The 27,866-nt window shown below is 50.8% G+C and overlaps 1 protein-coding gene across 1 annotated transcript in view; it reads right to left on the bottom strand.

Annotated features, from left to right (window-relative positions):
• Window positions 1-5,603: 5,603 nt before the first annotated feature.
• arhgap23a (Rho GTPase activating protein 23a) overlaps window positions 5,604-27,866 on the bottom strand; it is a gene marked incomplete at both ends in the record, with an annotated part of 33,139 nt that continues 10,876 nt past the window's right edge. Inside the window, 19 exons of the mRNA XM_080524353.1 lie at window positions 5,604-7,106; window positions 7,303-7,334; window positions 8,962-9,055; window positions 10,089-10,130; window positions 10,344-10,469; window positions 10,606-10,695; window positions 10,856-10,929; window positions 11,086-11,164; window positions 11,427-11,579; window positions 11,928-12,046; window positions 12,179-12,297; window positions 12,432-12,493; window positions 12,801-13,109; window positions 13,317-13,454; window positions 13,630-13,669; window positions 13,835-13,946; window positions 14,803-14,961; window positions 19,386-21,126; window positions 23,140-23,200. Coding sequence (XP_080380479.1) covers window positions 5,604-7,106; window positions 7,303-7,334; window positions 8,962-9,055; window positions 10,089-10,130; window positions 10,344-10,469; window positions 10,606-10,695; window positions 10,856-10,929; window positions 11,086-11,164; window positions 11,427-11,579; window positions 11,928-12,046; window positions 12,179-12,297; window positions 12,432-12,493; window positions 12,801-13,109; window positions 13,317-13,454; window positions 13,630-13,669; window positions 13,835-13,946; window positions 14,803-14,961; window positions 19,386-21,126; window positions 23,140-23,200 — 5,053 coding nt within the window. The remainder of the gene's footprint in view (window positions 7,107-7,302; window positions 7,335-8,961; window positions 9,056-10,088; window positions 10,131-10,343; window positions 10,470-10,605; window positions 10,696-10,855; window positions 10,930-11,085; window positions 11,165-11,426; window positions 11,580-11,927; window positions 12,047-12,178; window positions 12,298-12,431; window positions 12,494-12,800; window positions 13,110-13,316; window positions 13,455-13,629; window positions 13,670-13,834; window positions 13,947-14,802; window positions 14,962-19,385; window positions 21,127-23,139; window positions 23,201-27,866) is intronic.

Here is a 27,866-nt window from a genome sequence, read left to right as displayed (position 1 = left end):
GTACTTAGGCTATATTAATTTACATGATAGTATGGCCTACTTGTAGCTAGTCGCATTTAAATTATGATATTTGCAAGCCAATTGGCAATTGTACACTTATCATGTGCCTATCATGTTGTACTGAACAGGTCAACATGAAATTAGAATTCAACACATTGTATTTGTATTACCCATTAACACTGAATAACCAATGTATAAACCCAAGGTGGGCAATGTTTAGTTTTTTCATGTTTGTTTATTAACTGAGCTTTTTTTACTTGAGCAACTGTCAACCCATCAGGTAAGTTGGGAGTGCATTATACTGGCTGTCTGAACGTAGACATTGTGCAATTATATTTGGGGACTGTAAAGGTTTCACGACTTCAAACGCAATCACAAAACATGTTTATCCATCCAGAAGCCACCTTAGCCCTGCGGGTGTGGGGGGGCAGGACCGCAATTCATTACATGACCAACATGTGTGGTGAGATTGTGGTTTTACATTGCTTAAGCGCTAAATAGATAGACAGACCAACAGTAAATACAAATATTTAACATTCAGACACGCCTCCGGAATAATCAACAATTAAGAAGAAAAAAAAAAAACTTTGGTTAGGCGGGCTGAGCCCACCCTTGCCCATAGCCACTGCCGGCGTTGGTTAGCGTATATGAAATGGCAGTAATACTCTAGGGCTAGGCCCAAGGCAAGCTCAAACCAGATGACTCACAAGCTGATAGTCTTCTAAAACAAGACTAGTAACCAACTCAGTGGTTCAAGAGTGATGATGAACTGCAGAACATTTTAAATAGTCTGTTTTTATAAGGCTTGATCTTTATATTGGATCATGCTTCAGTACGATTATTACACAATTAAACTGCATTTTGAAGCACATACAATACAAAAATAATAGCAATGCGGGTTGCATACCAAATACCGTAGTATAAAGTGAGTTTATTATGGACATCTATAGCCTGATTTTATAAATAATGAGCTAGCTGCGGAGTCCAGGAAACTTGCGTTGACACGTCATCAATCATACCTGTAAGACATTCGCAGTGTAGAAATAAACGTGTATATAGGCCTACGATACCTGTTATACTAATTACAATAAATACAGTAGTATTGATCTCAATAGCTCTATCACCAGACAGAGCATCCCCTGGCCCTACATGGCATACACCGCACCCTCGGGTTTTCCTGAGCTCGTATTCCAATGGCACCAAGTTGGATAGGGGTAGTCGCATTATGATGAATCTTTTATAAAGCGGGGTATTTTTGTTTGGCTACCAAATGTTGATACCTTCAACTGTGACAAAAACGTGCACCATGAATAACATACTATATGGACAGGTTTATGCAGAGCCAATCCATATATTACTAGAAATGATGGCCCTTGGTTTATAGCCTACGCGATTGTTCGCGAAATCTTAGCAATTTCTATGTTTTAATGTATTTCTGGCGGCAGCCTAGTAGAGACCACTACATGTAAATAATAGATCGCACACCGGGGGAGTTGCTGGATCACAACAATGGACACATTTCTGTAAGCTATGCTAACTAGCTAGCAAATGACACGTTAGCTGAGTTGGAAGGAACACTACTACTAGCGAGTCCTGGTTATCTGGTTTATTTGGCAAATTCTACTAGTCAAACCCTTTTCCACAAGCATTGTCAAAGCTACATGGAAACATAATGTTTGCGGTTTTACTGACATTTCCTTCGAATTTCTTCGCTGCGTCTGAACGTACCAGGGTGTACAGTGGAGGGCGCACTCGGCGCAGCCGCAGGGGAATGTTGTTATGCTGCAACGTTGTGGGAAATGTAGTGTTCCATGCTAAATGTCCTTTTATCATGTGTTGCTCGATTGCAGCCACTAGATGGCACTACCCGTACTTTTGAATATTGTGGTGCAGTGGAGTAGTTTACCTAAACATCCCAATAACCCATACCCCCTTGTCTTCAGATTATGTGCAGTTATTTATGTGGATTGTAGAGGAATGATCATTCTCAACAAAATACTGAAATTATTGCTTGTAATTGTGTCAATGTATTAACATTACTCTAATAAGGGGCCTTATTAATTAATCTTTGAGAAGCCAATACAAACATTCACTACTGCAATGATCTTTTTTAAACATAATTCTGTTTATTTACATCATATAACCTTGCTTTAAAGCACAAAGCCATTGAAGGAAATGGTTTCAGGTGGACAACCTTGTCAGGCCATTTTCTTATTAGATAGTTTACTCAAAGCAATTCAAAATGTACTTTACACAATACAATATGTTACATATCCAGACAATATATATACAAAAGATTATCAGACATAATAACCAACATTAGGTAAATCACATTTCAAGAAGCTGACAGCTAACACACATTGAGTGTATTCTGAGTGTTTACAATGTACTCTTTTTGATGAAGGCATGGGCAGTTTGGTTCAGTTCAGCTGTGTTTGCCAGACTGACATATTTAATTCAAACAATCCATCAAAGGAACTCGAATGTAAATGAATGGTACCATATTCTCCTTTTCTAGGTATTGCCTAATGCTACCCTTGAGTAGGGCCTGTTAGGTGTACCATATTCATACAGAACACTGGAGGCATGAACAAAAACCTGTTTTTTTAGAAAAGCAGGTGATAAAAAGGATGCTTCCTCTCCCCTAACAGCATAAGGAATGTTGCTGTTAGTGCCTGTTAGCGGCAAAGAGACTGCATAGACATGTCCTTGGCTAGTGTGCTTTTCATTAACCTCTCAGAGAAGCTGCGTGTAGTATGTACTATACGTACACATCTTTGGGTCAGTGTCCAGGATGTAAGACCAGCAACAAGAAGAGAGAGGAGACTGGATTATCAAGATTGAGGTTTTAGGCTTTGAGAAAAAAAATATAATAATGGGGGGACAAGGAGTGACCATGGCACCGCAGAACAAAAACACACTCCGGAAATCAGGCACTTGAAGGGCAAAAGTTGAGGTACACTAAGACAATTAAATAATTCAAATTATTTCCAATGACTTCTCAGGGTGAGGGAACAGCACATTGTAAAAAGTTCCTCATTAAATTGTTGGAGGGGCAGTTCATCTTTCAGCTGATCAAGACTTAACTTTATCTTTTGGGAATGGAAAACCGATGTTTGACCAAAGTATGTCCAGCACAACCATAATGCTTACCAACAGGAAGACACATTGTATCAGTCATTTGTGTCAATTAGTGCTGTGATTTAAGTTCCCCACTCACTCTCAGTGATGATTCACTTGAGACAAGCCTTATTGAAATGTTATTTTATGTGACACGATTAAACATCGTTTACAGATGGTTTAGTACACTAAATATACTCCAATATTACAAATATCATTGACATACTTTACAAATGTAACATTGCAGGACACATTTACAATCATGTCATGTCATTAAACAAGACATGCTATCAATGCTTAGTGCTTTCTCTGTCACTCATACAAATGACAGCAAATGTTCCCTCATTTTCGGGAGTTTTGGTCAAGTAAATGATCAGCAACACATGCTTAATCTAATTGAATGTGGACAATTATGACAGTTATAACTGTCTTCTGTGATAGTTTGATAAGGGATATGCAAAGGAGTAACCATGTTCAGTCTCAAACCAAAAATGTGTGAAAGAAGTAGAGAAAACAAAATGCAGAGATGGAATTGAGGAAGATATAAGAGCAAATGCACAGTATGTATCAGAGATAGAATATGTCACTGGTTGAAATATTGCTATTCAGGAGCCACTGACCAAGCACTTTCAGTCAATTGCAATGGGACAGCGCATGTAGACCATGCATTCCTATCTTATTGAACATCTGTTATCCATAAATGTGAAACCCTGTTTGCTATCAAACAATACAAGGATCAACAGCACAAGTGTTATGGCCGTGGCAATACCATGGCAACACCATGGCGACAGGCTACAACGTCTCCGGGGGAACACCAGTCTAGGGAGGTTCCCAAACCAGGTTGAGTCTGCAGTGAGTCAGGTAGAGAACATGGCCCTTTTCAAATGCAGAAACAGAGGCCATATTGCTACAGTATGCTGAAGGAAGCGTTCTAGATTGCATTTACTTGTGAAACAGGGGAATCTCACAGGAGATGTATGGGTAGGTTACGTGTGGTGTGATGAAGGATTTCTGCATAGTACTGAGAGTCCCAGAGAAAGGCCATCTATGACAGGCTGACAGGCTTGTAGTTGCGTTTAGGTTTTTCCTTTTGTTTGCTTTAAACAGGTACACCCAAGAGGTCAAATCACAATAAAAGTACTTATTATTTTCATACAAAAAATATATATAATATATATACTGTATAAAACAAAAAATAATATATTAAGGGAAACATTTCAAGTAACATCTTGAAGGAAATTATTGTGCACTTGTATGCACTTTTGTAAACCATAAAAAAAGAAACTGAAAAAGTAAAAACAAATATGATCATGTAATATATATATTTACAAGGTTAACTTAACAAGGCTTTGTACAAATGTTACAAAATAGTTCAACACACAAACACCTGCACACTCAGACATAATCACGGGCATTGTCAGGCAAACACACGCACATACAAACAAGACGAACATATGAACAAAAAGGAAAGCTGGGTTACATACCAGTGAGTGTGTGTGTGTGTGTGTGTGTGTGTGTGTGTGTGTGTGTGTGTGTGTGTGTGTGTGTGTGTGTGTGTGCGCGTGTGCGTGTGTGTTATTTCTGTGTGTTATCAGCCAGATCAGAATGTTAGAGCTCGGTGCTGTCTGTGGTCAACAGAGTAACAGACCAAGGAAGACTGACATTATGATAAGTCAGTGCTGGTGTGAAATATGAGATCAAGAGGTATCCCTCTCATAACTGTTCCCACCCCAATACTGACAGTATTATACTGCATGTATTTCTTTCTCAGCAAGTGTGTTCATTTGTGTGTGTGTGTGTGTGTGTGTGTGTGTGTGTGTGTGTGTGTGTATGCGTGCATGTGTGTGTGTGTCTGTGTACTGTATGTGTGTGTTCTGCCTCACTGTGTGGCCATCACTGGGAATGAAACACAATTACAACTCTATTCTAACGGTCACTCTCTGTTGGAACCCTGGGAAGGCTGTGATTGGCACCGCCTTCCCTGGCCACTGTGAGAAAACCCACTTCCTCTGTCAGGCAGGAAGGAGGAACAGAGAGGACAGGAAGGACCAAAGTATTCAGTAGCACACTGAGTGAGAACTCTTGGCTGTAACATGACTGTGATGAGGTTTGTCTGTGTCTCTGCCCCATCGCAGTATTGTATTATTAAATATAATAATAATAATAATAATAATAATAATAATAAAAAAAACACACACAAAAAAAGCTTTGGCAACACTGGAATGCCCCTTGCCATGCAAATGGAGCTGATCAGAAAGAAAAAGGGAGCGTGGTGAGAATACTAGGGAGCGGAGACTCAGACGGCCCCTTCTGTCAGCATGTGGCTCTGCTGTCGACTGTCCACTGCTGACCTACAGTCAGTGCTATCTGACCCTCTCAGAGACAGCAGCTCCAGCCCCAGGTCTACACTTCAGCTCAGAGGAGAAGGGCATCGGGAGGGAGAGTGGGGGCCGTTGAGAAGGCTTCTAAAACGCCTCCAGTGGTTACAGGTACTGGTGAAATCTGGAGGCAGGGGCGCGGCGTGCAGCGGGAGGCTCCTGCCCCAGGGGGAGTGGCTGTCCTGGGGCATGTCCTTGGGGGTCATGAGGTGATGGCGCTGGTGGTTTCGCCTGGTTGGGCGTGGGGACAGGGGACAGGGACAAGTCACTGGTGGCCAGAGGAGACCTCTTGTCTGCCGTCTCCGTCGGAGAGACCACCACGGTGTGTCTGCGCCAGGCTCGCCTCTTCCTCCTGGTCTCGGGGGAGAGGGGCTTCCTCAGCCCGACGAGGCGCAGGTCGTCGGCCGAGCCCATCAGACGCGCCCGCACCTGGTCTGCCAGAGACCCCTGGCCCTGGCCTGTCCCGCTGGGGGTGAAGGAGGCAGCCTCGCTGGGTGGCAGGGCTGCCTTGGGCCTGGCCGGACGCAGGCTCTCCTGACTGCTGCCCGATGAAGGGTTGGTCCTGGAGGAACCCTGGACCCCCGCTGCTCTGGCTGCCCCGGCCGCCTCTTCCCCGGCCGAGGGCCCGGACAGATCCAGCAGGTCCAGGGAGCGAGCTTTGGCCTTCTCCCCCTTCGACTTCTTCCTGGCCAGCGTGTCACACTGGATCAGCTTGTGGGAGTTGAAGGAGGGCCGGGAGTGCAGTCTGTGGGTGGTGGAGGAGGAGGAGAAGGAGGAAGAGGAGGGGGTGGTGGATCGTGCCCCTCCTCCGTCGCTCCTCTCCCCAGGGTCCTGAGTGTGTGTGGTGGAGGCGGTGGGGGTGACAGGCTGGGGTGCGGTGGAGAGGACCGGGGCTTTGTAGTGTGTGTAGAGGAAGCTGCGTGGCGGTGACTGGGGCTGTGTCTGTGTCTGTGTCTGTGTGGGAGCGGGAGTGGGAGTGGGAGTGGGAGGGGTTGGGTGTTTCTCCGGCCTCTCCTGAGTGAGGGAGCGCGAGGCGAAGCCGCTCTCATTGTCCGTCTCACTCACCATCTCACTGTGCTCGTCGTCAGCATCATCACCCCGCCCTTCAGATGCCAAGCTACGCCCTAGTGTGGAGAGGGTGGAGTAACCAGAGACGATGGAGCGTGCGTCCTCAGTCCCCCGCCACGGCCGACCTTTCACCCCCACCCTGACCACCTCGTCCTCATGTGACAGCATCACAGTCTGCCCTCCCTCCTCTTCCTCGCCGCACGGCGCGCTGGGAACCACCACCACCACCACCTCCTCCTCCTTCTGTTCTATCGTTCTCTCTCTAACCACCTCCTCTTCTTCTTCCTCCTCCTCCTCTTCATCATCTTCATCCTCCTCTCCCTCTGCTCGTGGGGCGTTGTCTCCTGCCCCTGCCTCCTCCCCCTCCTCTGCCCCTAGGTGGCTGGCTTTGATTGGCTCGTGCTCCGAGTCGTCGTCCGTGCTGCTGCCCAGGAGGCGGCCGTTGTGGCGCTTCCTGCGCTTGCGGCCGGTGACGGCAGACATGATGGACAGGGTCAGGAAGTCCTTGGCAGTGAGATCTCGCTTTGACCCCCACGAGCCCTGAGACAGAGTTACACACACAGTCAAAAGGTGATTTACACAACTGCTAAGCCACTATTTCCTGTTGAAATGACGCACTACTATTGCCCTTTATCTATTCGCTCCAAAGTTCTTCATTTCTTGTTTTTGTACTGTCCAATAAACTATAACGTCAATATAAACACATCTTATTAAGAGGGCTTAATGGTGGCCTTACCTTAGATTTAGCTGAGTCACTGTTGGTTGAGTCTGCAGAGTTAAGAGAGAGGACAGAGACAGAGGGTTAGAACAGAGCACACTCTGGGGATGGTCTCACATGGGGGGTGGGGGGGTAGGGGGAGGGTGAATGCAGTGATGCAGGGCACAGCTGGTCAGATAACAATAATCCTTTTGAAGTTGCTTTCGCAGTCTAGTTATTTTAAATGCATAATCACTACACTTCAACTATATTCAATTATTATTATTACTAATATAATGTTGCTTAAATCCAAGTGCTGTGCCCATCATCTGACCTCCATCCATCCCTATGGAACAGACACTGTTCACACACCATTAAGGCAGAGCAGAGATAGGTGATAAACTGATCAATCGGCTGATTGTCATGGGGGTTAATCAAGTTGAATGGCGTGTGATCAGGGTCTTTCAAGAAGGGGAGCGAGGGCGGGGGGAAAACACAGCACACACTGATGACATCACGGCAAACACTGATGACATCTAACATAGAAGGTAGCGTTGGAGGGAGCGAAGGCAGAAAGGAATGTTGAGTATGTCAATCATCACTTCACCACACGCCGCACACCCATACACACACTCTCTCTCTCTCTCTCTCTCTCTCTCTCTCTCTCTCTCTCTCTCTCTCTCTCTCTCTCTCTCTCTCTCTCTCTCTCTCTCTCTCTCTCTCTCTCTCTCTCTCTCTCTCTCTCTCTCTCTCTCTCTCTCTCTCACACACACACACACAGACACAGGTCTTGAAAGCCCTGGGGAGCAGCTGGGGCTATAGATCACCCATAGGGGATGAGTGGAGCAAGTGTAGGAGACAGGACAGACAGACAAACACAGACAGACAGACAGACAGACAAACCACTGTGGAGGGGCTTTCTCTCTCAGTGACAGAGGACAGTCGACAGCATCAGATACACCAGCTTTAACAGCACACCAGGGAGCCAAAGTCATTAATCCTATGAATTCATTATTAGTGAGACTAGGGGACGGTGTAAGGTCATCCTCGCGCACACACACGCCTCCTGCTTTAGTCAATCTGACACTGAGAGGAAGACGAGTGCAACTCTCTTCTGAGGACGATGGAGACACGCACATACAAAACACACAAACACACCCACCCACACACTCATATCTTACAAACACCATCACACCACCACCTAACACTTCCTCTTTTGGTCTCTCACAATCTCAGCCACACACACACACACCCCAGGACACACACACACACACACACACACACACACACACACACACACACACACACACTCCCAGGGGAAATCCAATCCTACCGCAGTGGCTGCTCCACAGGCTCAGCTAAGAGAGGGATGCAGAAATGTAAAGGGAAAGTGAAAGATGAGTAATAAAGAAGAAAAGAAAATCAGGAGAGAAGAGAAAAAGTGTAAAAGCACACTAGTGATCAAAACAGGGCGAGGGAGAAACACAGGAAGTGCATAATAATTTCCAATGTATTTCATGCTTTCATCTTTGCAGTGTGATTTCATCTGTGTGGCTGTACACAACAACAGTACCCTATTGGCCAAGTTTGGCCACAGTATGGGTATGGGCTGTGATTGGTCTGCACAGGCTCTCACAGTAGCTCAGACCAGGTTATGATTGGTTGCATTTAGGCAGTGATGGGGGATTGTGTCCTCACCTGACGCCTCCCCGAGCAGCGCGGTCCTGCCGATGTTGGAGAGCAGGTGGTCGATGTTGGGGGCGGGCTGCCGGTCCTCTGTGTCGACTGGCGTCTGCAAAGAGGAGGACAGGCACTTAGCCCTATGGTGGGCAAACCACAAAAGCCCTTGACTGTACTCCTCACAGACAAGGACAAGGAATAAGGCGAGGAGTATCTTGGCAGACAGCTCCCATCCTTTATCAGGGTATATACAGGAATCTTGAGGTTAATTTCCGGTTCATCTTTGTTTTTTAATAAAACTAATAAATTCACGAACTTTTACTCAAAGTTTTTAGGACTCAAACTCTTTGGACAGAGTCTAATTCAGAAAAATACCTACAAAATTCAAGACCTCATAAAATCGTGATAAGACTTTTTAATACTTATTAAGGGTCTTGATTTTCCCAAAATTGATTTATCAACTTTTAATACTTATTGTATTACCCTGTTGTGATACCCTGTTTATTCGGCCAGTTTGAGCTCATGAGCTCTGGGAGGCGCTATAGAGTTCCCCAGGCAACTAGAAATATATTCAAGTCCTTCATTCCAAGTGCCATTAGTATCCTTAATTCTTGCGAAGTGACCAACAAGACGGAAGCCACAGACATGAACTGTTTCGATGTGTTTTCTAATGTGCAACCCTGTCTATGCCTGTTTGTGTTTTATGTCGTGCTGGTTGCCTTCTGGCTTCTTGTGTTGATTTTTCTGTTTGGTGAGCCGAAGACAATTTTCCACCTTGGTAGACAATAAAGTTATATTCAATTCAATTCAATTCAATAAGTTACTCCAGGGAGACTGTCCCTGTAATCTCTAATCGTAAGTCGCTTTGGATAAAAGCGTCTGCTAAAGGGTAAAACATGTAATGGAAATGGAAAAATGACACAATCTCAAGTCCAAAGCTCCACTGGAATGCTTAACACAAAGAGAGGGAATGACCAGGACAAAGGACAGGGGTAAAGAACAACACAGAGAACAGATCTGATCCCACAGCAGCGCGGTTGGTTTCATCACACTCTTGAGATGAGACATATTCTACCGGTCCCTGACTCTCTTGAGGGTCCATTTTGAGATAGACGTTGACTTTGTGTTGTAAGAGTGAGGCTTACCTTTTCATCCTTGTCCAGCTCTTCACTGAAAAACCACGTATACTGTAAGAGGAAAGAGGGGAAGAGAGAGAGAGAGAGAGAGAGAGAGAGAGAGAGAGAGAGAGAGAGAGAGAGAGAGAGAGAGACAGATAGAGGTAGAATAAGAGGCCTGTTAGTTGGAGGAAACTCACTGGATGGGGCCGCATATTGAAAAACAGTTTCACGAAGATTTTCTGACTGGTTTGCAGGGGTGCATGCTGGGGTAAGGGTACTCACATGTTGGATGAGCGTCTCTACTATCTTGTAGCGGTCAGGCATGTGTGTGACCATGTCTGTCATGTTGTCCTCAGACGTCCGCACCAGTGTAGGCCCGAAAACCAGGGCCAAGTTACGAGGTTCCATCTAGCCATGCAGCAGCGAGACATACATCACATTAGCACAGCACAGTACCTAAACGGTCACACAGACAACGACGCATCGCTCTAGAAACCATCAAAACACGGTTATCAAACCATAGCGTAAACCATGACATACAGACCTTGTTCTTCTCGGCGTGGTCGGCCACGCACTTCAGGTGGCCGACCAGGAACTTAAGCGTGTGATAATAATAGTCCGGCAGGTCCCGGATCTGAGAGAGATATCGAGAAATATGTCAACACTTTACTGTAAGGCCTGTGTAACCTGTGCTAGCCCTTTGTCAAACACATCAGCCTAGGACACTATCTACTGTGTAAATATGTACACACACACACACGCGCACACACACACACACACACTGATTTACATACCAGTTTCTTCATGGTTTTTAACCTGTCCCCAGCGTTCTCCAACCGGTTGGCGTCTATGAAGTCATTGTACTTGTCTGTGGGGACATTGAGACAGAGACAGAGACATGTGCACATTTAGAACGGTACCATGACTTCATATTGACTGAAGTTAAATGGCGACAAACATAAGAATGACAATGGTTTTATTTGTATGTGTCTTTACTGATTACTTATGACCACCTAGGACTCACCGTCAGTAAAAAGGGGCTCTGGAAGTTTCCGGAAGAAAGATTTTAACAAGCTGCTGACGACATTCAGATCCTGCCACTTCTGTAATAAGAGAAGTGCATAGAGAGGTCAAAGCCGATCCATAGTTCCTTAATTGGGTGTTCTGTGCCTACTACAGTAAACGTTTGTCTCAAGAGAAGCTGGTGGAATGCATGGAATGGAATACTTGGAATGGAATGAGGAATGATGTTTTATACCTTCCTGCGTTCCATTCCATGCATGCACACATGTATCCATCCTCTGATTTCTATCTCCACCAGCCTCCCTTGGTTTGTCTACCTGTGTTTGAGACTACGGCTCTCACCTCTTCTGCAGGGTTGATGTCGACCCCCTTGTTGAGCTGGTCCTGTAGGCTGGACACCACAGCGTTGTTCCCTGGTACCCTGTAGATGCCTGTATACTCCAGACCCATATCTTCCACCAACCCACAGCAGATCTCCACGATCATAGGAATGAACTGGGAGGATAGCCAGGAGTCAATAGCCACACTGACTGAAGCACACACACACTACTGAACTCACTGAATGAGCTCATTGGTTCAATTAACTTGATTAGAGATTGTTTCCTGCTCTCTCACTCTCGCTCTCTCTCACACGCACACACGCATGCAGCACGCACGCACACGCACACACACACACACACACACACACACACACACACACACACACACACACACACACACACACACACACACACACACACACACACACCTACATCCCACTCTGTCATCCATAGACATAGACACACATTTCCGGGAGGGAGAATTACAATGCCCACAAGAGGAAAGAGGGAGGGGCTAACTGACCTTGTTTTTGGCAGCTGGCTGACAGTCCTCTAACCGCACCCCAAACGCCTTTGGTCCCGACTTTTTGGACTTCTTCATGATGTTTATCCCCCATGGCGACTTAGGAGGGCTGCTCTCATCTGCAGACAGACAGACAGACAGACAGAGGGACAGAGAATCAGGACAGGCTATCCAAGCCTCTCTAACAAGAGGCCAGTTCTATGGTCCTACGCAGCTGAAATGGCCACTGTTGATTGGTCCCTGTCACTGACCTTTGCCCTCAGGTCTGGGCGAGCGTGGCGCCCCTGCAACGTTCTCCATCTTGGCCAGCAGGAAAGGAGGCTTCATGCGGGGGATCCTGGGAGAGGAGTCCGGCTTGCTGCCTGTCGGACTGCAGGGGGCAACAGAGGCGTCACTCTCAACTCCATGACATACGTACTGGGCTAAAGCGACAACGCTGTGGAATAGATACATCCGTGCAATGGCTAGAAGTGGCAGTACTGTGTTTGTTGTTGTGTCCCTCACCTCTGTTTCCTGTAGTCATTCAGCTTCTTACTGATCAGAGCCTGCCTTGAGAACCCGAGCTCCTGGAACAAACAAACACACACACACACACACACACACACACACACACACACAGACCAGTAACACTATTAAACCTTTGTACACTTGTACACGACTGTAACACACCAGTTCTACCACAGAAACCAGAGGACGGGCACATCGTAACGCATGGAACGGAATGAAGAATGGTATACAACATTCGAACATTCATACCATTCCTCATTCCGTTCCATGTGTTACAATGTGCCCCCCCCCCCCGTCCTTGGGTCAGGCAGACTTTGGGAAGGGAGAGTGAGAGGAGGTGAGAAGTGACGGTGAGTGTTCTCTGACCTCGTTGTCAGTCTTGCTGTTCTCCCTGATGACCTTGATCCAGTCCAGCATGTCCTCCCTGTCCTCCGCCTGCAGCAGGTACTCGCAGAAGTCCTGAGTGGTCAGCCGCAGCGCGTGCTTACGCTTGGTCTCGCTGTAGGCGATGTCCACCAGGCAGCCCCGGATGCTGATCGGCTGCTCTTCGTCCGCGTCGCCTCCCAGAGTGGCCCCGCGAAGAACGGCTTCCCGCTTGTCCTTGTAGAGGAATAGCGAATGGGAGCGCAGCGACGAGTAGACCCTCCTCCAAGGACGCATGCCACTGCCCACCTTCTGTAAACCAGAAGAGAGACCAAGAGGGGCGGAGGGAGAAACCGAGAGGGAGGGAGAAAGGAAGAGACAGAGAAAGAAAGGTTTCGGTAAATGGTTACAGTATGCTGAATGATCTCCTCACTTTCTCCTTTTCTCTTTCTATCTCTCTGTATCTCTGTATCTCTGTATCACTCTCTCTCTCACTCACTCTCTCTCTGTCACACCCACCTTGCCCTTCTCTGTGAGGATCTGTTTGTAGTGCAGCCATCCTTCTCTCCGTACGTCACTGTAGCTGAGGCTGCCCAACTCTGAGGTGGAGTGTCGTTTGGAGCGCGCCTCCTCTGCTGCCCCCAGGCTATCCAGAGACTGAAACAAACACACAGACACAGACACACATTACACATATGTCACATTTAGTATCATTCACAGGCTACAGCATCCAAGTCCACTGACAGCTAAAGCATTTAGACTCCACTTTCAATCAACAGTGCAGTCTAGAGTACCGGTACTTGCAAGTGCGTGTCATCAGGGAGGAACTCACCCCATCAGTGAAGAAGCTCTTTACTCTCTTTGGTAGCCTCCTATGGAGATAAGGACGTGTGGATTAGCGAGTCTACCACAACATAACATATCTGATTAAATTAAATTAAATTAAATTAAATAGAGCATCTGTTAAAATGACTCCCTTCTCAATCCCAGTTCCGCAGCTATGTCTCCCCCCCCCCCCCCTGCATCTCTGTACTCACGAGAACACGCGGCCCTCCTCTCTGAAAGTGTTGAGTCCTTCGTCACATGACTTGGAGCGCTCCGTAGTGATGGCTAGAAGATAGGAGGAACGGCGACTGGATTTAATACTGCCTGCTCAGTGAGAGAATGAGCGAGTGAGAGAGAGAGAGACACAGGACAGACAGAGGAGAGAATGAAATAGAGAGAGAGAGAGAAATAGAGAGAGAGAGAGAGAGAGAGAGGGAGAGAGATGAGGAATGTAGAAGTTATGCCAGTCACTGTAGAGGATGGCATAGAGTGTTGGGTTAAGAGAGGGGGGGGTGAGGCAGGGATAGAGAGGTGGAGGATGGATGGATGGATGGATGGGGTGGATGGTGGACTGGCAGGGTGGGTTAGGTGAGGTCATTCCTCAGGTCACTTCGCTCACGTCACTACTGTCATGCAAGGTGCCCTTCACTTTGGGGACAGACCGTGTCATGCACATGCAGGTGTGGTCTGTGTGGGGGCAGCTAGTCATGCAGGCTACAGGTGGGTGTGCAGAGATGGCCCACAAGTTCATGCACCAGGTAGAGAGGACTCTTATTGTACTAGGCACCCTCCCTAACCCTAACAGTTACCCTGACTGGCGTCAGTCCACCAAGAATTGACCACAACACACTTGCTGTAACATCGCGCATGCATCGAGGAGACACTACAATTGCTTAACGTAGCAGCACATGCGTTTGGACTACATTACCCATGCATAAATGAAATAAGGAGGAGGCGGTGGTCATTGGAACTCCTATTCCAATCAAATAAGGCATAGAGAGAGAGAGAGAGAGAGAGCTAGAGAGAATCATGCTGCGTTTATACGGCCCTTCTCTCCGAAAAACGGGGAGGGGGGATATCATAAGGGAGGTACCAGAGACCCTGGAGGGGGCGCTCTTGCCCGGCTGCATGCAGACGTATTGGTCCGGCTCGAGGTAAGGGGGTGGGGGGGGTCACTCACTGCAGTCGTGTGAGAAGAGCCTGGTAAGGGGGAAGGTGAAGGTGGGGGAGACGGGGCTGGTGACGGTGGCGGGCGGCGCTGAGCTCATGCCGCTGGACACCACGGAGGAGGCGGGCACGTGGCGGGCACGGAGGTCAGCACTGGGGCTCGTCGGCTCATCTGTGGGGGAGGGGGGGGGGGGTGTGGGGGGGGGAGGGAGGATAGCAGGGGGAGGAAGGAAGAAAGAAAAGTGGGAGGAGAGGAAGGATGAGAAAGAGGAGGAGGAGCAGAGGTGGGAGAAAGGAGAGGAAAGGATAGGGTCAGGGAGGAAGGAAGGGAAGCGGAGAGGGAGAGGAGAGGGCAGAGGAAAGAGGAAGATTAGGAGGAGGAGGGGAGGGAGGAGAGGTTTTAAGGGAAGGGATAGTAGTGATGATGTAGCACTAGATTACCTTACAGCAAAGGAGCAGGAAAGAGGCAACACACAATGCTCTAGCTCTCTGAGAAGCACAGAGGAGACACATTACGTACCCACGTTTCTTTCTTTCCCCTCTCTCTAAACAAACAAACAACCAAACAAACACACACGCACGCACGCACACACACTTACATAACATTGTGGGCTGTGGGAGAAAGAATTGCAAACACAAAGGCACTATAGAACTCCAGTTTAGAAGTCTTAGAACAGAACTATGAATGAGAAATGCTACACTGTGAAAAAACAGATACACACACACACACACACACACACACTCACACTCACACTCACAAGCTATAAAGTGTCAAGTCCAAAAGCAAAATAGACATATACTACAGCCAATACCCTGTTCAAATGTAGTACCTGTGTCTCCAGTCTCCATGAGAAGAGTTCTTCAAATGAAAACAGAAAGAGTCTTTGTACCATGTAACAGCACTCGGTTTCAGTTCTTTATGTGTAAGAGAGTTGTGTGTGAGGGGGATGTCTGTACAGTAGGTTCATGACCCAGAAAAAGGCACGTGAAATTAAATCAATTCTATTTTGCATTTTCAAAAGGATGTGGTGGTTGAATTCAGAAAACCAGAAGCAACAAAGAGTAGCATAGAAAAAACCCTCAATACTATTGTTTTGTACCTGAATAATAATATAAAATAAACAGTGATGTGAAACCACAAGGAACTAAGCGCACAAACACATGCACGAACATGCATGCATGCACTTCCTCATTGACAGAGGGTTGTGGTATTTGCATATAGGAGAGGAATGTGCTCATGACATTTAAAATTGAAGTGTGAAGTTTTGCGAGTTTCTGCCCTTTCTGGACTCACTGAAAGTTTGAAAATGTCTTTCAATCTTTTCAAAAAGTATTTTCTAATAGTGACAAATATTGTTCAAATAGTACATAAAGGCCAGTCTTCAACCTCAAGATCAAATTCATTAGACATACAAACTCATTCCTTGATCACTACCAATTTATCATGGCCAATTTGAACTATATCAAAACTCAAATCTTCATACTGGACCATTAAACACTAAAACCGACTCTGCTGAAAATGCTATTCTGTCACTAAAAAACTCTGACAGCACTCTCACTAAACAGCAGAGGGCAGCAGAGCTTCACCTTCAAAGCGCTTTGTGGCTCAAAGGTTTCTCGCTCAGCCAATTTAAAAAAAAAAAACAACACAGACTTTCACTCGCCCTTTTAAAAGTACATTGAGATTTCATGTCTAGTTTGAAAAGATCAAACCCTTAATGAGGCACCCAGGGTAATCTGTCTTGTCCTCATCTCCCTCCGTGTCTCTCCATACCTGCCTGACCATGCATCCTCTCCAACAGACAGAGCCAAACATTTACCCCTCCCTGTTTTTGGAGGTCTTCTTCTCCCCACCCCCCTCTCTCTTCATCTGCTCCTCCATTCTCATGTCCATGCTAGGGCCAGAAGACGGAGTAGAAGAAGAAGGGGCAGAGGCGGAAACATTCCATCTGGATGTGGAATCTGCCTGTTTACAGCTGAGCCCAGAAATAGCCGCACTGTGGGTTTAACAAAGGCCATCATTAACAGAGCCAAAAGAGCCCAGAGCGTGAGCTCACAGCCACGAGACAGGCCTCGAGAGGAGAGCTATACACTACAGCATGCTCGTATGCAACTTCCCCTTCTGTATATGATATGCTATGACCTCACCGGGTCCCAGAGAGAGAGAGAGACAGAGAGAGAGAGAGAGAGAGAGAGTAGGGACAGAGGGCTAGAGAGAGGAAGCAGGGGCTAGAGAGAGAGAAAGAGAGAGAGAGAGAGATGAGAGAGAGAGAGAGAGAGAGAGAGAGATGTCTTTGAGACCATGGACCCTGCTCTTGCAAACTCTGCATGTCTGTCTGTTGTATGGAGAGCTGTGGAGTACCCCCCTCCATCTCCCAGCGGTACACAAAGGCAGCATTGAGAGCAGGGGGCCACAGATTGCAAGGCCTGAGGCTGCCGTGTGTGGGGGCCATACTGTGTCCCCGTAGGCCGTCACTGCCACTGCGTCCTGTCATGTCCTCTGAATCACCAGGGCTACCTTAAAGCAGGCGCAGAGGGAGGACCATGTTACCTGCTGCTCTGTCAAATAAAAGAGAACCACAAGGCTGTAGAAAGGGTTGCTGGGTAGAGAAAGTCCAGTACGCACTGGCTCAGTGTCTAGCTCGTAGCACAGGGCCAGGGAACACCATTCTTATTCCATTCCATGCATTACAATGAGCCCATCCACCAATTTCTACTCCACCAGCCTCCCCTGCATCTTACACAGTGTACTTCTGTGTTTACAATCTATCTCAGACTTGGATGTTGGAGATACAACAGAACAACAACAGCCTATTAAGTTATGTTCCCAAACAGCCCCAGATCCCATCAGTACATCTGTTAGGGCAGCGATAGAGAGAGAGAGAGAGAAACAGCAGTCCTCGTCTATGGGGAGAAACTACCCCAGTTTCATTCTTTGGTCATTAAACGTGCCCCGGCTTGTAGCACTGACTGCCTAGTTTCGGTTAATTCAGCAGCTCTGAGCAGAAGGCGAGCAGCAAGAATGTGCCCTGCTCCCTGGTATGCTGCTCTAGAAATGTCTGTTTTTTAAACATCTCGTTCGTTTTTTCCCCCCTTCATTCTCTCTCTCTCTCTCTCTCTCTCTCTCTATCTCTTCTCTCTCTCTCTCTCTCTCTCTCTCTCTCTCTCTCTCTCTCTCTCTCTCTCTCTCTCTCTCTCTCTCTCTCTCTCTCTCTCTCTCTCTCTCTCTCTCTCTCTCTCTCTCTCTCTCTCTCTCTCTCTCTCTCTCTCTCTCTCTCTCTCTCAGCTTGTCTCTCTCTCTCTCAGCTTGGCTATCTATTATCTATCTATCTATCTATCAATTTAAACACTTTAAGTTCCCAGTCAGCTTTGAATCTACGTTGCACTGTGCTGACCTCTGTGTTGTTTTCCTGGGGCTCGGGTTGGGACTGAACCTGAGGTTAGTTTGCATGTGGTTTGACTTCAAGGTGACTGGACATTTATCTGAAGGAGCAGTTGGCCATTTGAGCCTCCAGAGTCCATGTTCATTCTCTGCTCTTACAGCAACACAGCAGAGGCAACAAGCTGGGACATGATCACAGATATCTCCTGTTCTCACAAACACTTGCATACAGTACAAACTACTCACACACACACACACACACACACACACACACACACACACAAACACACAGACACACACACACACACATACACATACACATACACGTACACATACACACACACACACACACACACACACACACACACCACACACACACGCACGCACGCACGCACACACACACAGGAAACACACAAGATGTGTGACAGTGCATATGCACATTTACACACGTATACACAACAATTAAGACTAGAGACAGGACAGGGTCAGTCTCTGTAAATCCAAGATGAATGGCAATTGTTCGGGTTATATTTAGGGTTTTCATTCAATCTATTTCTAACAAAATTTCCAAATTCACTGGAATTGAAATGGAATTCATCCTGACTACATAGAAAGGCCTCTCTAAATGAAATTCCCTGTTGTGAGTTTGTGCCTTCCACGCACGCACGCACACACATACACAAATATACACACACACATAGTAGTTATAGGTCAGCCCTTCCATTTCCTCTAAGGGGAAAGGTGATTTCAGAGTCTGAGGGGAGAGAGGGGGGGGGGGATTAGTACAGTCCAGTAAGTTATGATTCAATCAAACACTAACCGTCTGCATGTGGGAAGTGCCGGAATTACCCAACACAAACACAACACACACACACACACACACACACACACACACACACACACACACACACACACACACACATTCTAAAATAGACTGGAAACTGAGACTGAGGGACACACACATACAGGCTCTGTTCTACTTTCTTTAGACAATTAGATATGTCCCATATCTCCTAATTGTGCGAGGCTTCGATTTCTCTCTCAGTGCCAATTTCCAGTAACATCCATTGTCAGTCTGGGACAGAGAGGAAGTTGGTATCTCAAATGTAAGTGGGAACAATGGAATCGACAAGTCACATGGTGTCATGAAGGAAGAGGAGGAGGAGGGGGAGGATGAGAAGGAGAGTGAGTGTGTGGTGAAGGTGCCCGCTTACCTATAAAGGGTATGGAGGCCAGTGAGTCGTCCTCTATGGGCAGTGGGGCCAGGTTGCCATTGGTTCTGCGTGGGGGGGGGGCCTCTCCCGTGGTACGAGACGCTAAGGGCGCAGAGTCGTGGGGTTCGGCGGCGAACCCGGGCGGTTCTACACCGTCCATGGGCAGGGCGTAGTGGGGGTGGCGCATGGCGTGGGCGCTCCTCCGCCCCGTCGGGGGCTTCTGCCTCAGCACCACCTCCTGGGTCTGGGCCGCCATCTCCGCCTGGGCGTCCGCTGTCCCCCTCTCGTGGTTAGTGGGCCTGTACACCCTGTCCAGAGGCTCCGGCGTGGCCAAGGGGGCGACGGTAGAGGCCAGGGCCGACGAGGGGGGAGTCACGCCCTCTGGCGGGCTGGTTTTGGGGGTGGGCGCCCAGCTGAGGTGGGGGCCGGAGTAGGAGGGGTCCCTGAAAGAGTGGGCCTGCTGCATGATGCGGCCCGTCTTGCGGTAGAAGGAGGGGCTGTAGCTGCGGTAGCCTACCGACGGGTCGTCGATGATGGTCTGGCCCGCCGGTAGCCTCCTGGTCTGGGGGGCCGGCTGCTGGGGGGGCGGGGGCTGGTGGTGGGACTGTGACTGTGTGTGGTGGGGCTGGGGGTGGGGCTGGGGGTGAGGGTGGGGGTGGGGGTGGTGTTTGTGGTGAGGCTGTTGTGCGTGTCGACTTACAGCGGGGGCGGCCTGTGTGACACCGTAATAGTTGGTGCCCTGCCTCTGGTAGGCCTCAGTCCTGGCCTGCGGAGCCTGCTGGGGCCAGACGGGCCTCTCGAAGCGAGGGGAGACCAGGACGGCCATGTCCCGGTCCAGCATCTCCAGCGAGCGGCCGTAGCGGTCGTACTGGGCCAGCAGGTTCTCAGAGCGAGCTCTGCCGTAAGAGGAGGGGGGGGAGGCGGCGTGCCCTCGGCTCGAGGGGGCCCCCCCCTCCCACTCTCCGTAAGTCCAATAGGGGTCTCCGTGAGGGCCGGGGCCCGACTGTTGCAGTAGCATCAGGGTGTCCTGGGAGGCGCTGTGGGGCCACCCGCCGCCCTTCTGCTGGTGGTGGTGGTGATGGTGGTGGCGCCCCGAACCCGTCTCGCCCAGCCGGTCCTGAGAGTAGCTGCGGTGGCGGGGTCGCATGCTGCTGCGGCCCCCCGAGCGTTCGGGCGCCTGGTTGTAGTACCAGTCGGACAGGGCCTGCTGGCAGTGGTCGCTGCGGCTGTGGCTGGGCTGGGGCGGGCTGGCCCAGGCCTGGCTGGACTTCCGCGGCAGGGCCTGGGAGGAGGAGGCGGCGGGGGCGGCGGCGTTGTGGTTGACGTAGTGGACGTGCAGCAGGGGGCTGGAGAGCGGCCCTCCCGAGGAGGAGGAGGAGGAGTAGGAGCGGCCCCTGGTCTGCCCCGCAGGCTGCTGCCCGGTCATACCGTACTGGATCTCCTCTGTCCGGTGGGCGGGGCTACTGTGGCCCACGCCCCCGGGCTCCCCGGCCCCCCGCCCCTCCTGCCAACTGGCCGGGCTGCCCACGGCGGAGCGGTTGTCCAGGGGGGAGGAGGGGCTGGAGGAGCCCGCCCAGCGGCTCCAGTTGTCCAGCTGGTTCTGGCCCATGGGGGGGGCCGGAGCCCCGGCGGGAGGCTGGGACTTGGCGCGGGGGTAGCAGAGGGGCGGCGGGACCGGAAGGTGCCTGGCTCCCCCTGTGTAAGGGTCGTTGCCCCTCAGGTAGGCATCCTGGGAGTACGCCTGTGGAGGAGGAGGAGGGAACACAAGAGAGGTGAGGTGAGTGAAGGACAGGAGGGGAGGGCCGGTGAGGGACAGAGGTGAGAGGGTGTAGTGGAGGGGGGACCCTGTCGACAGATCAACAAGGCCAGGTGGTGCTTTGACAGTTCGAGGTCAAACAGAAAGCACAGGGAACCTGGCAGACCGTGAACTCGCCACCCCACTCCACTTGAGCATCCATTGCACGGTGGGCTTCACACAGCAGCTAATTCTAGTCTGGGAATCATCTGTGTTCAGCTGGCTCACACTCCTGCTCAGCTCCCCTGGCTCTGAGGAGTCCCCCAGGGCCTCAGCTCCCTAACACAAACACAGCTAGCACACGCCTGGAGCACCAGCCACAACACAGCAACCCTCTGCATCTGTGCAGGCCCACAGCAATGGCCTATATACTGTAGATACTCTACACACCACTAGCAACAAAGCCCTGCTAAAACCACGTTCTACACTTGAATACACAAACACTTGAATCTGCATGATTGATAAAAATATATGGACATCCCACTACTAACAACTTGATAGTAGTAGTGTAACAAACAGAACAACAACAACACACATCTAAAGCATGGTTTAGCCAAGCCCTGCAGCTACTGCTGTACATCTCCCGCCCCCCCCAAAAAAACTACAAAGTATCAAACTAAAAAACAATTGTGAACGCCCCCCCCCCCCCCCTCCACCCCATGAAAGAGAATATCAAAAGGCAACGTTGAAAGATGAAGAAGAATTAAAAAGTCTTCCGTAGTGTTCAGTTGTTACCTCAGAGATCTGGGGCAGGCCCGTCTACACAGGCTGGCAGCTTCTCTCTCTCAGGCTACAGGATTGAAGTCACAGACAAAAACAGAGGGAGAGGAGAGGACTCCTCAAAGCGCTAGTCTGTTTACCTCCCACGCTGCCACTCTTGTTGCTAGGACTTACTACTGATACTGATACACACACACACTCTCTCTCTCTCTCTCTCTCTCTCTCTCTCTCTCTCTCTTGGTTTTGTCTTGCCTTTTCAATCCCTATGCCTCCCTCACTGTTCTTTTTGAATATCTGTCGATCTCTCTTCTTGTTTTCTCCTTTCGCTCTGCGTGCTGTCCTTAGACCAGCCCAACCCTTCCAAACTCCCTCTCTCTCTCTCTCTCTCTCTCTCTCTCCCTCACTCACTCCACCCTGTGGGAGGGTGGAAGGGGGTATAGCGCTGATGATGTCACCATTGGAATGCAGCTGATGCAGGCGTAGCAGTGAGGGGCGGAGTGTAAGGAGAGAGGAGAGGTTGGGAGGGTGGTAGAGGGATTGAAGGATGGCAATATTTGGAATGGGACCCAGAATGGTGTTTAATTGGTAGGGGTTTGTAGTTTGTGTGTGTGTGTGTGTGTGTGGGTGTGGGTGTGGGTGTGGGTGTGGGTGTGGGTGTGGGTGTGTGTGTGTGTGTGTGTGCGTGTGCATGTGAGTGTGCGTGTGAGAAAAGCCCAGCTTGGATGCCTTGATGCGGAAGGCTGTGTGAGTCTGTGTGTCCCTGTGGTGATCCTAGCTCAGGGGAGAGGCGGTGACATGCTTTGCATGTCCGATCATGTGAGTGAGCGGGAAAGCAATTTATGGACTGAAGAAAATATGTGTGTGTGAGTGAGTGAGTGAGTGAGTGAGTATGTAACACATTTTCACCTGCCTACTCCAGTCTGGATAATGGCTTGGATTCATGAATGTGTGGAGTAATCGAAATGCACTACTAGTCACTAGACATTCATTTTCGTTTGTCCTCTAGAGATGGGAATATTCATGAGATGGGGGTCGGTTGTACTGTATGTATTCTGTATGTATATGAGTGAGTAATTGAGTGAATGGATGAGTGAGTGACTGAGTGACTGAGTGAGAGAGTGAATGAAAGAAAGAGTGAGAGGAATGAGCGAGGGAGGGAGGGAGGGAGCGAGGGAGGGAGGGAGGGAGCGAGGGAGGGAGGGAGGGAGGGGGAAGGTGTGTGAGAAATCTCATACTCACACTTACCAGCTGCAGCACGTCTTCATCTTTTGGCATTATAGAGAGCTCCAACACACTCTCACTGTGGAGTCAAAACAGAGCAGGAGAAAGGGAGAAGAAGAGAGCAACAGAGAGAGAGAGAGAGAGAGAGAGAGAGAGAGAGAGAGAGAGAGAGAGAGAGGAAACAACAGACAGGGAGAGAGGAGAAGAAAGGGGTACGGGGAGTAAGAGAAAGCACAACAACAACAAAAAATGGTTTCGACGTTCTTTTTTCAGCACTCTCTCCCTCAAGTTTTGTTTGGGTTGGGGATTAGATCTTAAACCATTCCGCAGGACACACTGTTGACACTGACCTCTGCAGCAGAGCTCTCAGTAGATAGTCAACTGAACACCGCTCCAGGCTCTCGCCTTCAGGAGGGGGGAACAACTAACACAAACTGTACATACCGGTGTAGTGACTACATTATGGGTTCATGTTCTCCTCTTACTGTTGGTTGTGTAGTGGGAGGGAACCAGTTCTGGCACTAGGGGCAGAGGGGAGGATTATTAACGTTGCAACTTCCTGTTTAGATACAAGAGTTTTGGTGATCGATTTCCTGGTCCTGTACGGAGTGTACAAGTTGTTATTTTGATTAAACAGTTATCATTACGTTGCCTACGTCTTTCCTTTTTCCTCCGGCACTACACTGGTGACCCCGACGTGGATTTTTGTTAACGTGATTGTGTACAAAAACCAGCGAGCGAACATTACGATCCTGCAAAATGTCCGGGCGAGGAAGACGTTCAAACCAGCGGCAGCCATCACCATCCCCTGTCAGGGTAACGCGTGGTGCGCACACTCCCACTCTCAAGCTACCACAGTTCTGGGACTCAACGCCTGCTGCATGGTTTGCTATTGTAGAGGCACATTTTAACAAAAGTGACATCGATGACGACGACGACCGGTACAACCATGCTGTGGCAATGTTGGGCAGCTCCACCGCAGCTCGAGTGGTAGGTTTTTTGTCTGCTCCCCCGACGACGAACAAATATGAGCGCCTCAAGGCCCTGCTTCTAGAGACATTTGAACTGTCCACTGCGGAGAGGGTGCGTCGCCTATTTGCCATGTCGGACTTGGGTGACGAGAGGCCTTCTGCGCGCATGGAGAGGATGCTAAACCTGCTCGGTACAGAAGACCCCATGATCCTCTTCACAGAGCTGTTCATGCGCACATTGCCAGCTCAAGTTAGGATGGCGCTGGCCAACACCGACATCATGGAGCCCCGCGCCCTGGCCAGGGAGGCGGACCGGTTCGTCTTGGCCATGCCTCAACGGTCCCCCGACCTGCTCGCTCCCGCGGCCGCCCCGCCACCCGACCGTCGCAGGAGAGCGAAGGATGACGCCAGACCTTCTGGCCAGCAGGGTAACGCTGCGGGCCATTGTTTCTACCACGCCACTTTTGGCGCCAAGGCCAAACGGTGCCGCTCACCCTGCACCTTCGGACCGACGGGAAACGGCGGGGCCGGCACTCAGTAGTGGCCCTGAGCGCTGGCGTCACCAACAGGCTGCTCTTCATACAAGACACCGCCTCTGGTCGCAGTTTTCTTTGTGACACAGGTGCCCAGTGGAGCATCATTCCGGCAGAGAGATCGGATGTGGCGAAGGAGGAGCGAGGTCCGCAGTTGGCAGGCGCGGACGGCACGCCTATCTGCTCTTATGGCACTAGGGCGGTGGACGTGTGCTTCGGAGGACAATGCTTTTCGTGGGATTTTGTCATAGCGGCTGTCACATTTCCCCTCCTTGGTGCGGATTTTCTGTGCGCCCACAACCTGTTGGTGGACGTGGGGAACAGGCGCCTGGTCAACTCACAGACTTTCGCTTCCTTCGCCTGTACGCAGGGGGAGGCGGTCTACAGCGGGTGGTCCAATACGCTCGCCGAAAGTGACCAGTACCTTCGGCTGCTCGCCGAATTCCCCGACCTTACCAAGCCCACCTTCTCCGCGCCCACGGTGAAACACGGAGTGGAGCACCACATCGAGACCGAGGGGCCTCCCCTCCACGCCAGGGCCAGGCGCCTCAACCCGGAGAAGCTGGCCATCGCCAGGGCGGAGTTTGCGCATATGGAGCAGGTGGGCATCGTTCGGCGCTCGAGCAGCCCCTGGGCGTCTCCCCTGCACATCGTCCCTAAGTCAGACGGCGGGTGGCGCCCATGTGGGGACTACCGCCGCCTCAACGACGCGTCCAAGCCTGACCGCTACCCGGTCCCACATGTCCAGGACTTTTCAGCGGACCTGGCAGGCAAACGCTTCTTCTCCAAAGTGGACCTGGTACGGGGGTACCATCAGGTGCCGGTGCACCCCGAGGATGTCCCTAAGACGGCCGTAATCACGCCATTTGGACTCTTCGAGTTTCTGCGGATGCCGTTCGGCCTGAAGAACGCGGCGCAGACCTTCCAACGCCTCATGCACTCGGTGCTCCGGGACCTACCATTCCTCTTCGTCTACTTGGATGACATCCTCGTCGCAAGCACCACGGAGGAGGAGCACCTGTCCCACCTCCGGGCCCTTTTCACACGGCTCAGCCAACATGGGCTGATTGTCAATCCGGCGAAGTGTGAGTTCGGACGGAACACCATCGACTTTCTCGGGCACCGGGTCTCCGCAGAGGGGGTGACCCCCCTCCCCTCGAAGGTGGAAGCTGTCGCTGCTTTCCCGCGCCCCAGCACAATCAGCGAGCTCAAGGGGTTCATCGGGATGGTAACCTTCTACTATCGCTTCCTCCACCACATCGCTCACATCCTGCGGCCTCTGTACGATGCCCAGAAGGGCAAGACTCTGAAGCAGCCGGTGGACTGGACGGCGGAGCGTGTCAAAGCCTTTCAGGACACCAAGGCGGCCCTGGCCCGCGCTGCCATGTTGGCCCACCCCTCGCCCTCGGCACCCACTGCTCTCACCACGGACGCCTCTGACTTTGCTGTGGGAGCGGTGTACGAACAGTGGGTTGGGGACGCCTGGCAGCCTCTTGCATTCTTCAGTCGCCAGCTGTCTCCCAGAGAGCAAAGGTACAGCACATTCGACAGGGAGCTCCTCGGGCTGTGGCTTGCTGTCAGACACTTCCGTTTTTTACTGGAGGGCCGCGAGTTTACGGCCTACGTGGACCACAAGCCACTCACGCACGCCATGTCCAAGGTGGCGGAGCCGTGGTCCGACCGCCAACAGCGCCAGCTCGCCTACATATCCGAGTTCACCACAGACATCCAGCACGTTGCTGGGAAGTCCAACCAGGTCGCGGATTGTCTCTCCAGGGCGGTGGTTGGTGCGGTCCAACTGGGTTTGGACTACGCGCGCATGGCTGCAGACCAGGCCGCCGACCCCGCCGTCCAGGCTCTCAAGTTGTCGGACACAGGACTGCGCCTAGAAGAGGTGGTTTTCGGTGACGCAGGGGCCACGCTCCTGTGCGACGTCTCCATGGGTCAGCCACGACCGGTGGTCCCCGCCAACTGGAGGCGCCCCGCCTTCGAGGCGATACACGGCTTGTCTCACCCTGGTAGGAAACCGTCCTCGCGGCTGGTGTCAGAGAAATTCGTCTGGCATGGGCTCAAGAGGGATGTGAGGGCCTGGGTAGACACGTGCATCGCCTGCCAGCGCGCCAAGGTGCATCGACACGTCAAGGCCCCCCTGGAGCAGTTCTCTGTGCCTGAGCGGAGGTTCGATCATGTAAACGTGGACCTGGTAGGGCCGCTGCCCCCCTCGCACGGATACACCTATCTCTTTACCATGGTGGACAGGACGACTCGCTGGCCGGAGGCAGTTCCGCTCTCCTCAACGACAGCCCCCGACCTGGCCCGGGCGTTCATCGCGGTGTGGGTCTCCCGCTACGGCACCCCTGCTGATCTCTCCTCTGACCGTGGCTCACAGTTTACTTCAGAGCTGTGGGCAGCGGTGGCGGAGAATCTGGGGGTCAAGCTCCACCGCACAACCGCCTATCACCCGCAGGCGAACGGGCTCTGTGAGCGTTTCCATCGATCCATGAAGGCCGCCCTTCGAGCCAGCCTCACGGACAGCAACTGGCTTGACAAGCTGCCGTGGGTCATGCTGGGGCTCAGGACAGCGCCTAAGGAGGACCTCCAGTCGTCGTCCGCTGAGCTGGTGTTTGGACAGCCGCTGCGGGTCCCCGGTGACTTCATTCCCAAGTCAACGGAGCCCTGGTCCGCCGCCGCTCAGCGCGCCTCCCTGCTGGACAGCGCCAGGACCTTCGTCCCGGTCCCGACTACGCAGCATGGTGTCCCTACTTCGAGGGTGCCCCCGGAGCTGCACTCGGCGAGGTTCGTTTTCATTCGTCATGATGGCCACAGGACTCCACTACGTCCTCCTTATGACGGGCCTTTCCGTGTCATCGAGGCCGGAGCCAAGAACTTCATGGTTGACATGGGGGGTAGGCCTGAGTGTGTGTCCGTTGATCGCCTCAAACCGGCCCACTTGGACCTTGAACTGCCCCTGGACTTGGCCCTGCCACCGCGCAGAGGCCGGCCTCCAGTCCTACCTCCCCTGCAGCGCCCTGGCCATTCCCCCCTCCGACCCCGACAACCCCCCGCAGCTCGCGAGCCCCCGGTTGTCACACCTCCTCCCGCACCTCCTGACTTTACCTACGATCGTAGGGGCCGGGCCATACGCCCTCCTCGCCGTGAGGATTTCCAATATTGAGGTGAACACTGGGGGGGCTGGTGTAGTGACTACATTATGGGTTCATGTTCTCCTCTTACTGTTGGT

The sequence above is a fragment of the Nansenia antarctica genome (assembly GCF_963989245.1).
Source record: "Nansenia antarctica genome assembly, chromosome: 2".
NCBI lineage: Eukaryota > Metazoa > Chordata > Actinopteri > Argentiniformes > Microstomatidae > Nansenia > Nansenia antarctica.
This window is presented reverse-complemented; position numbering and strand designations above follow the sequence as displayed.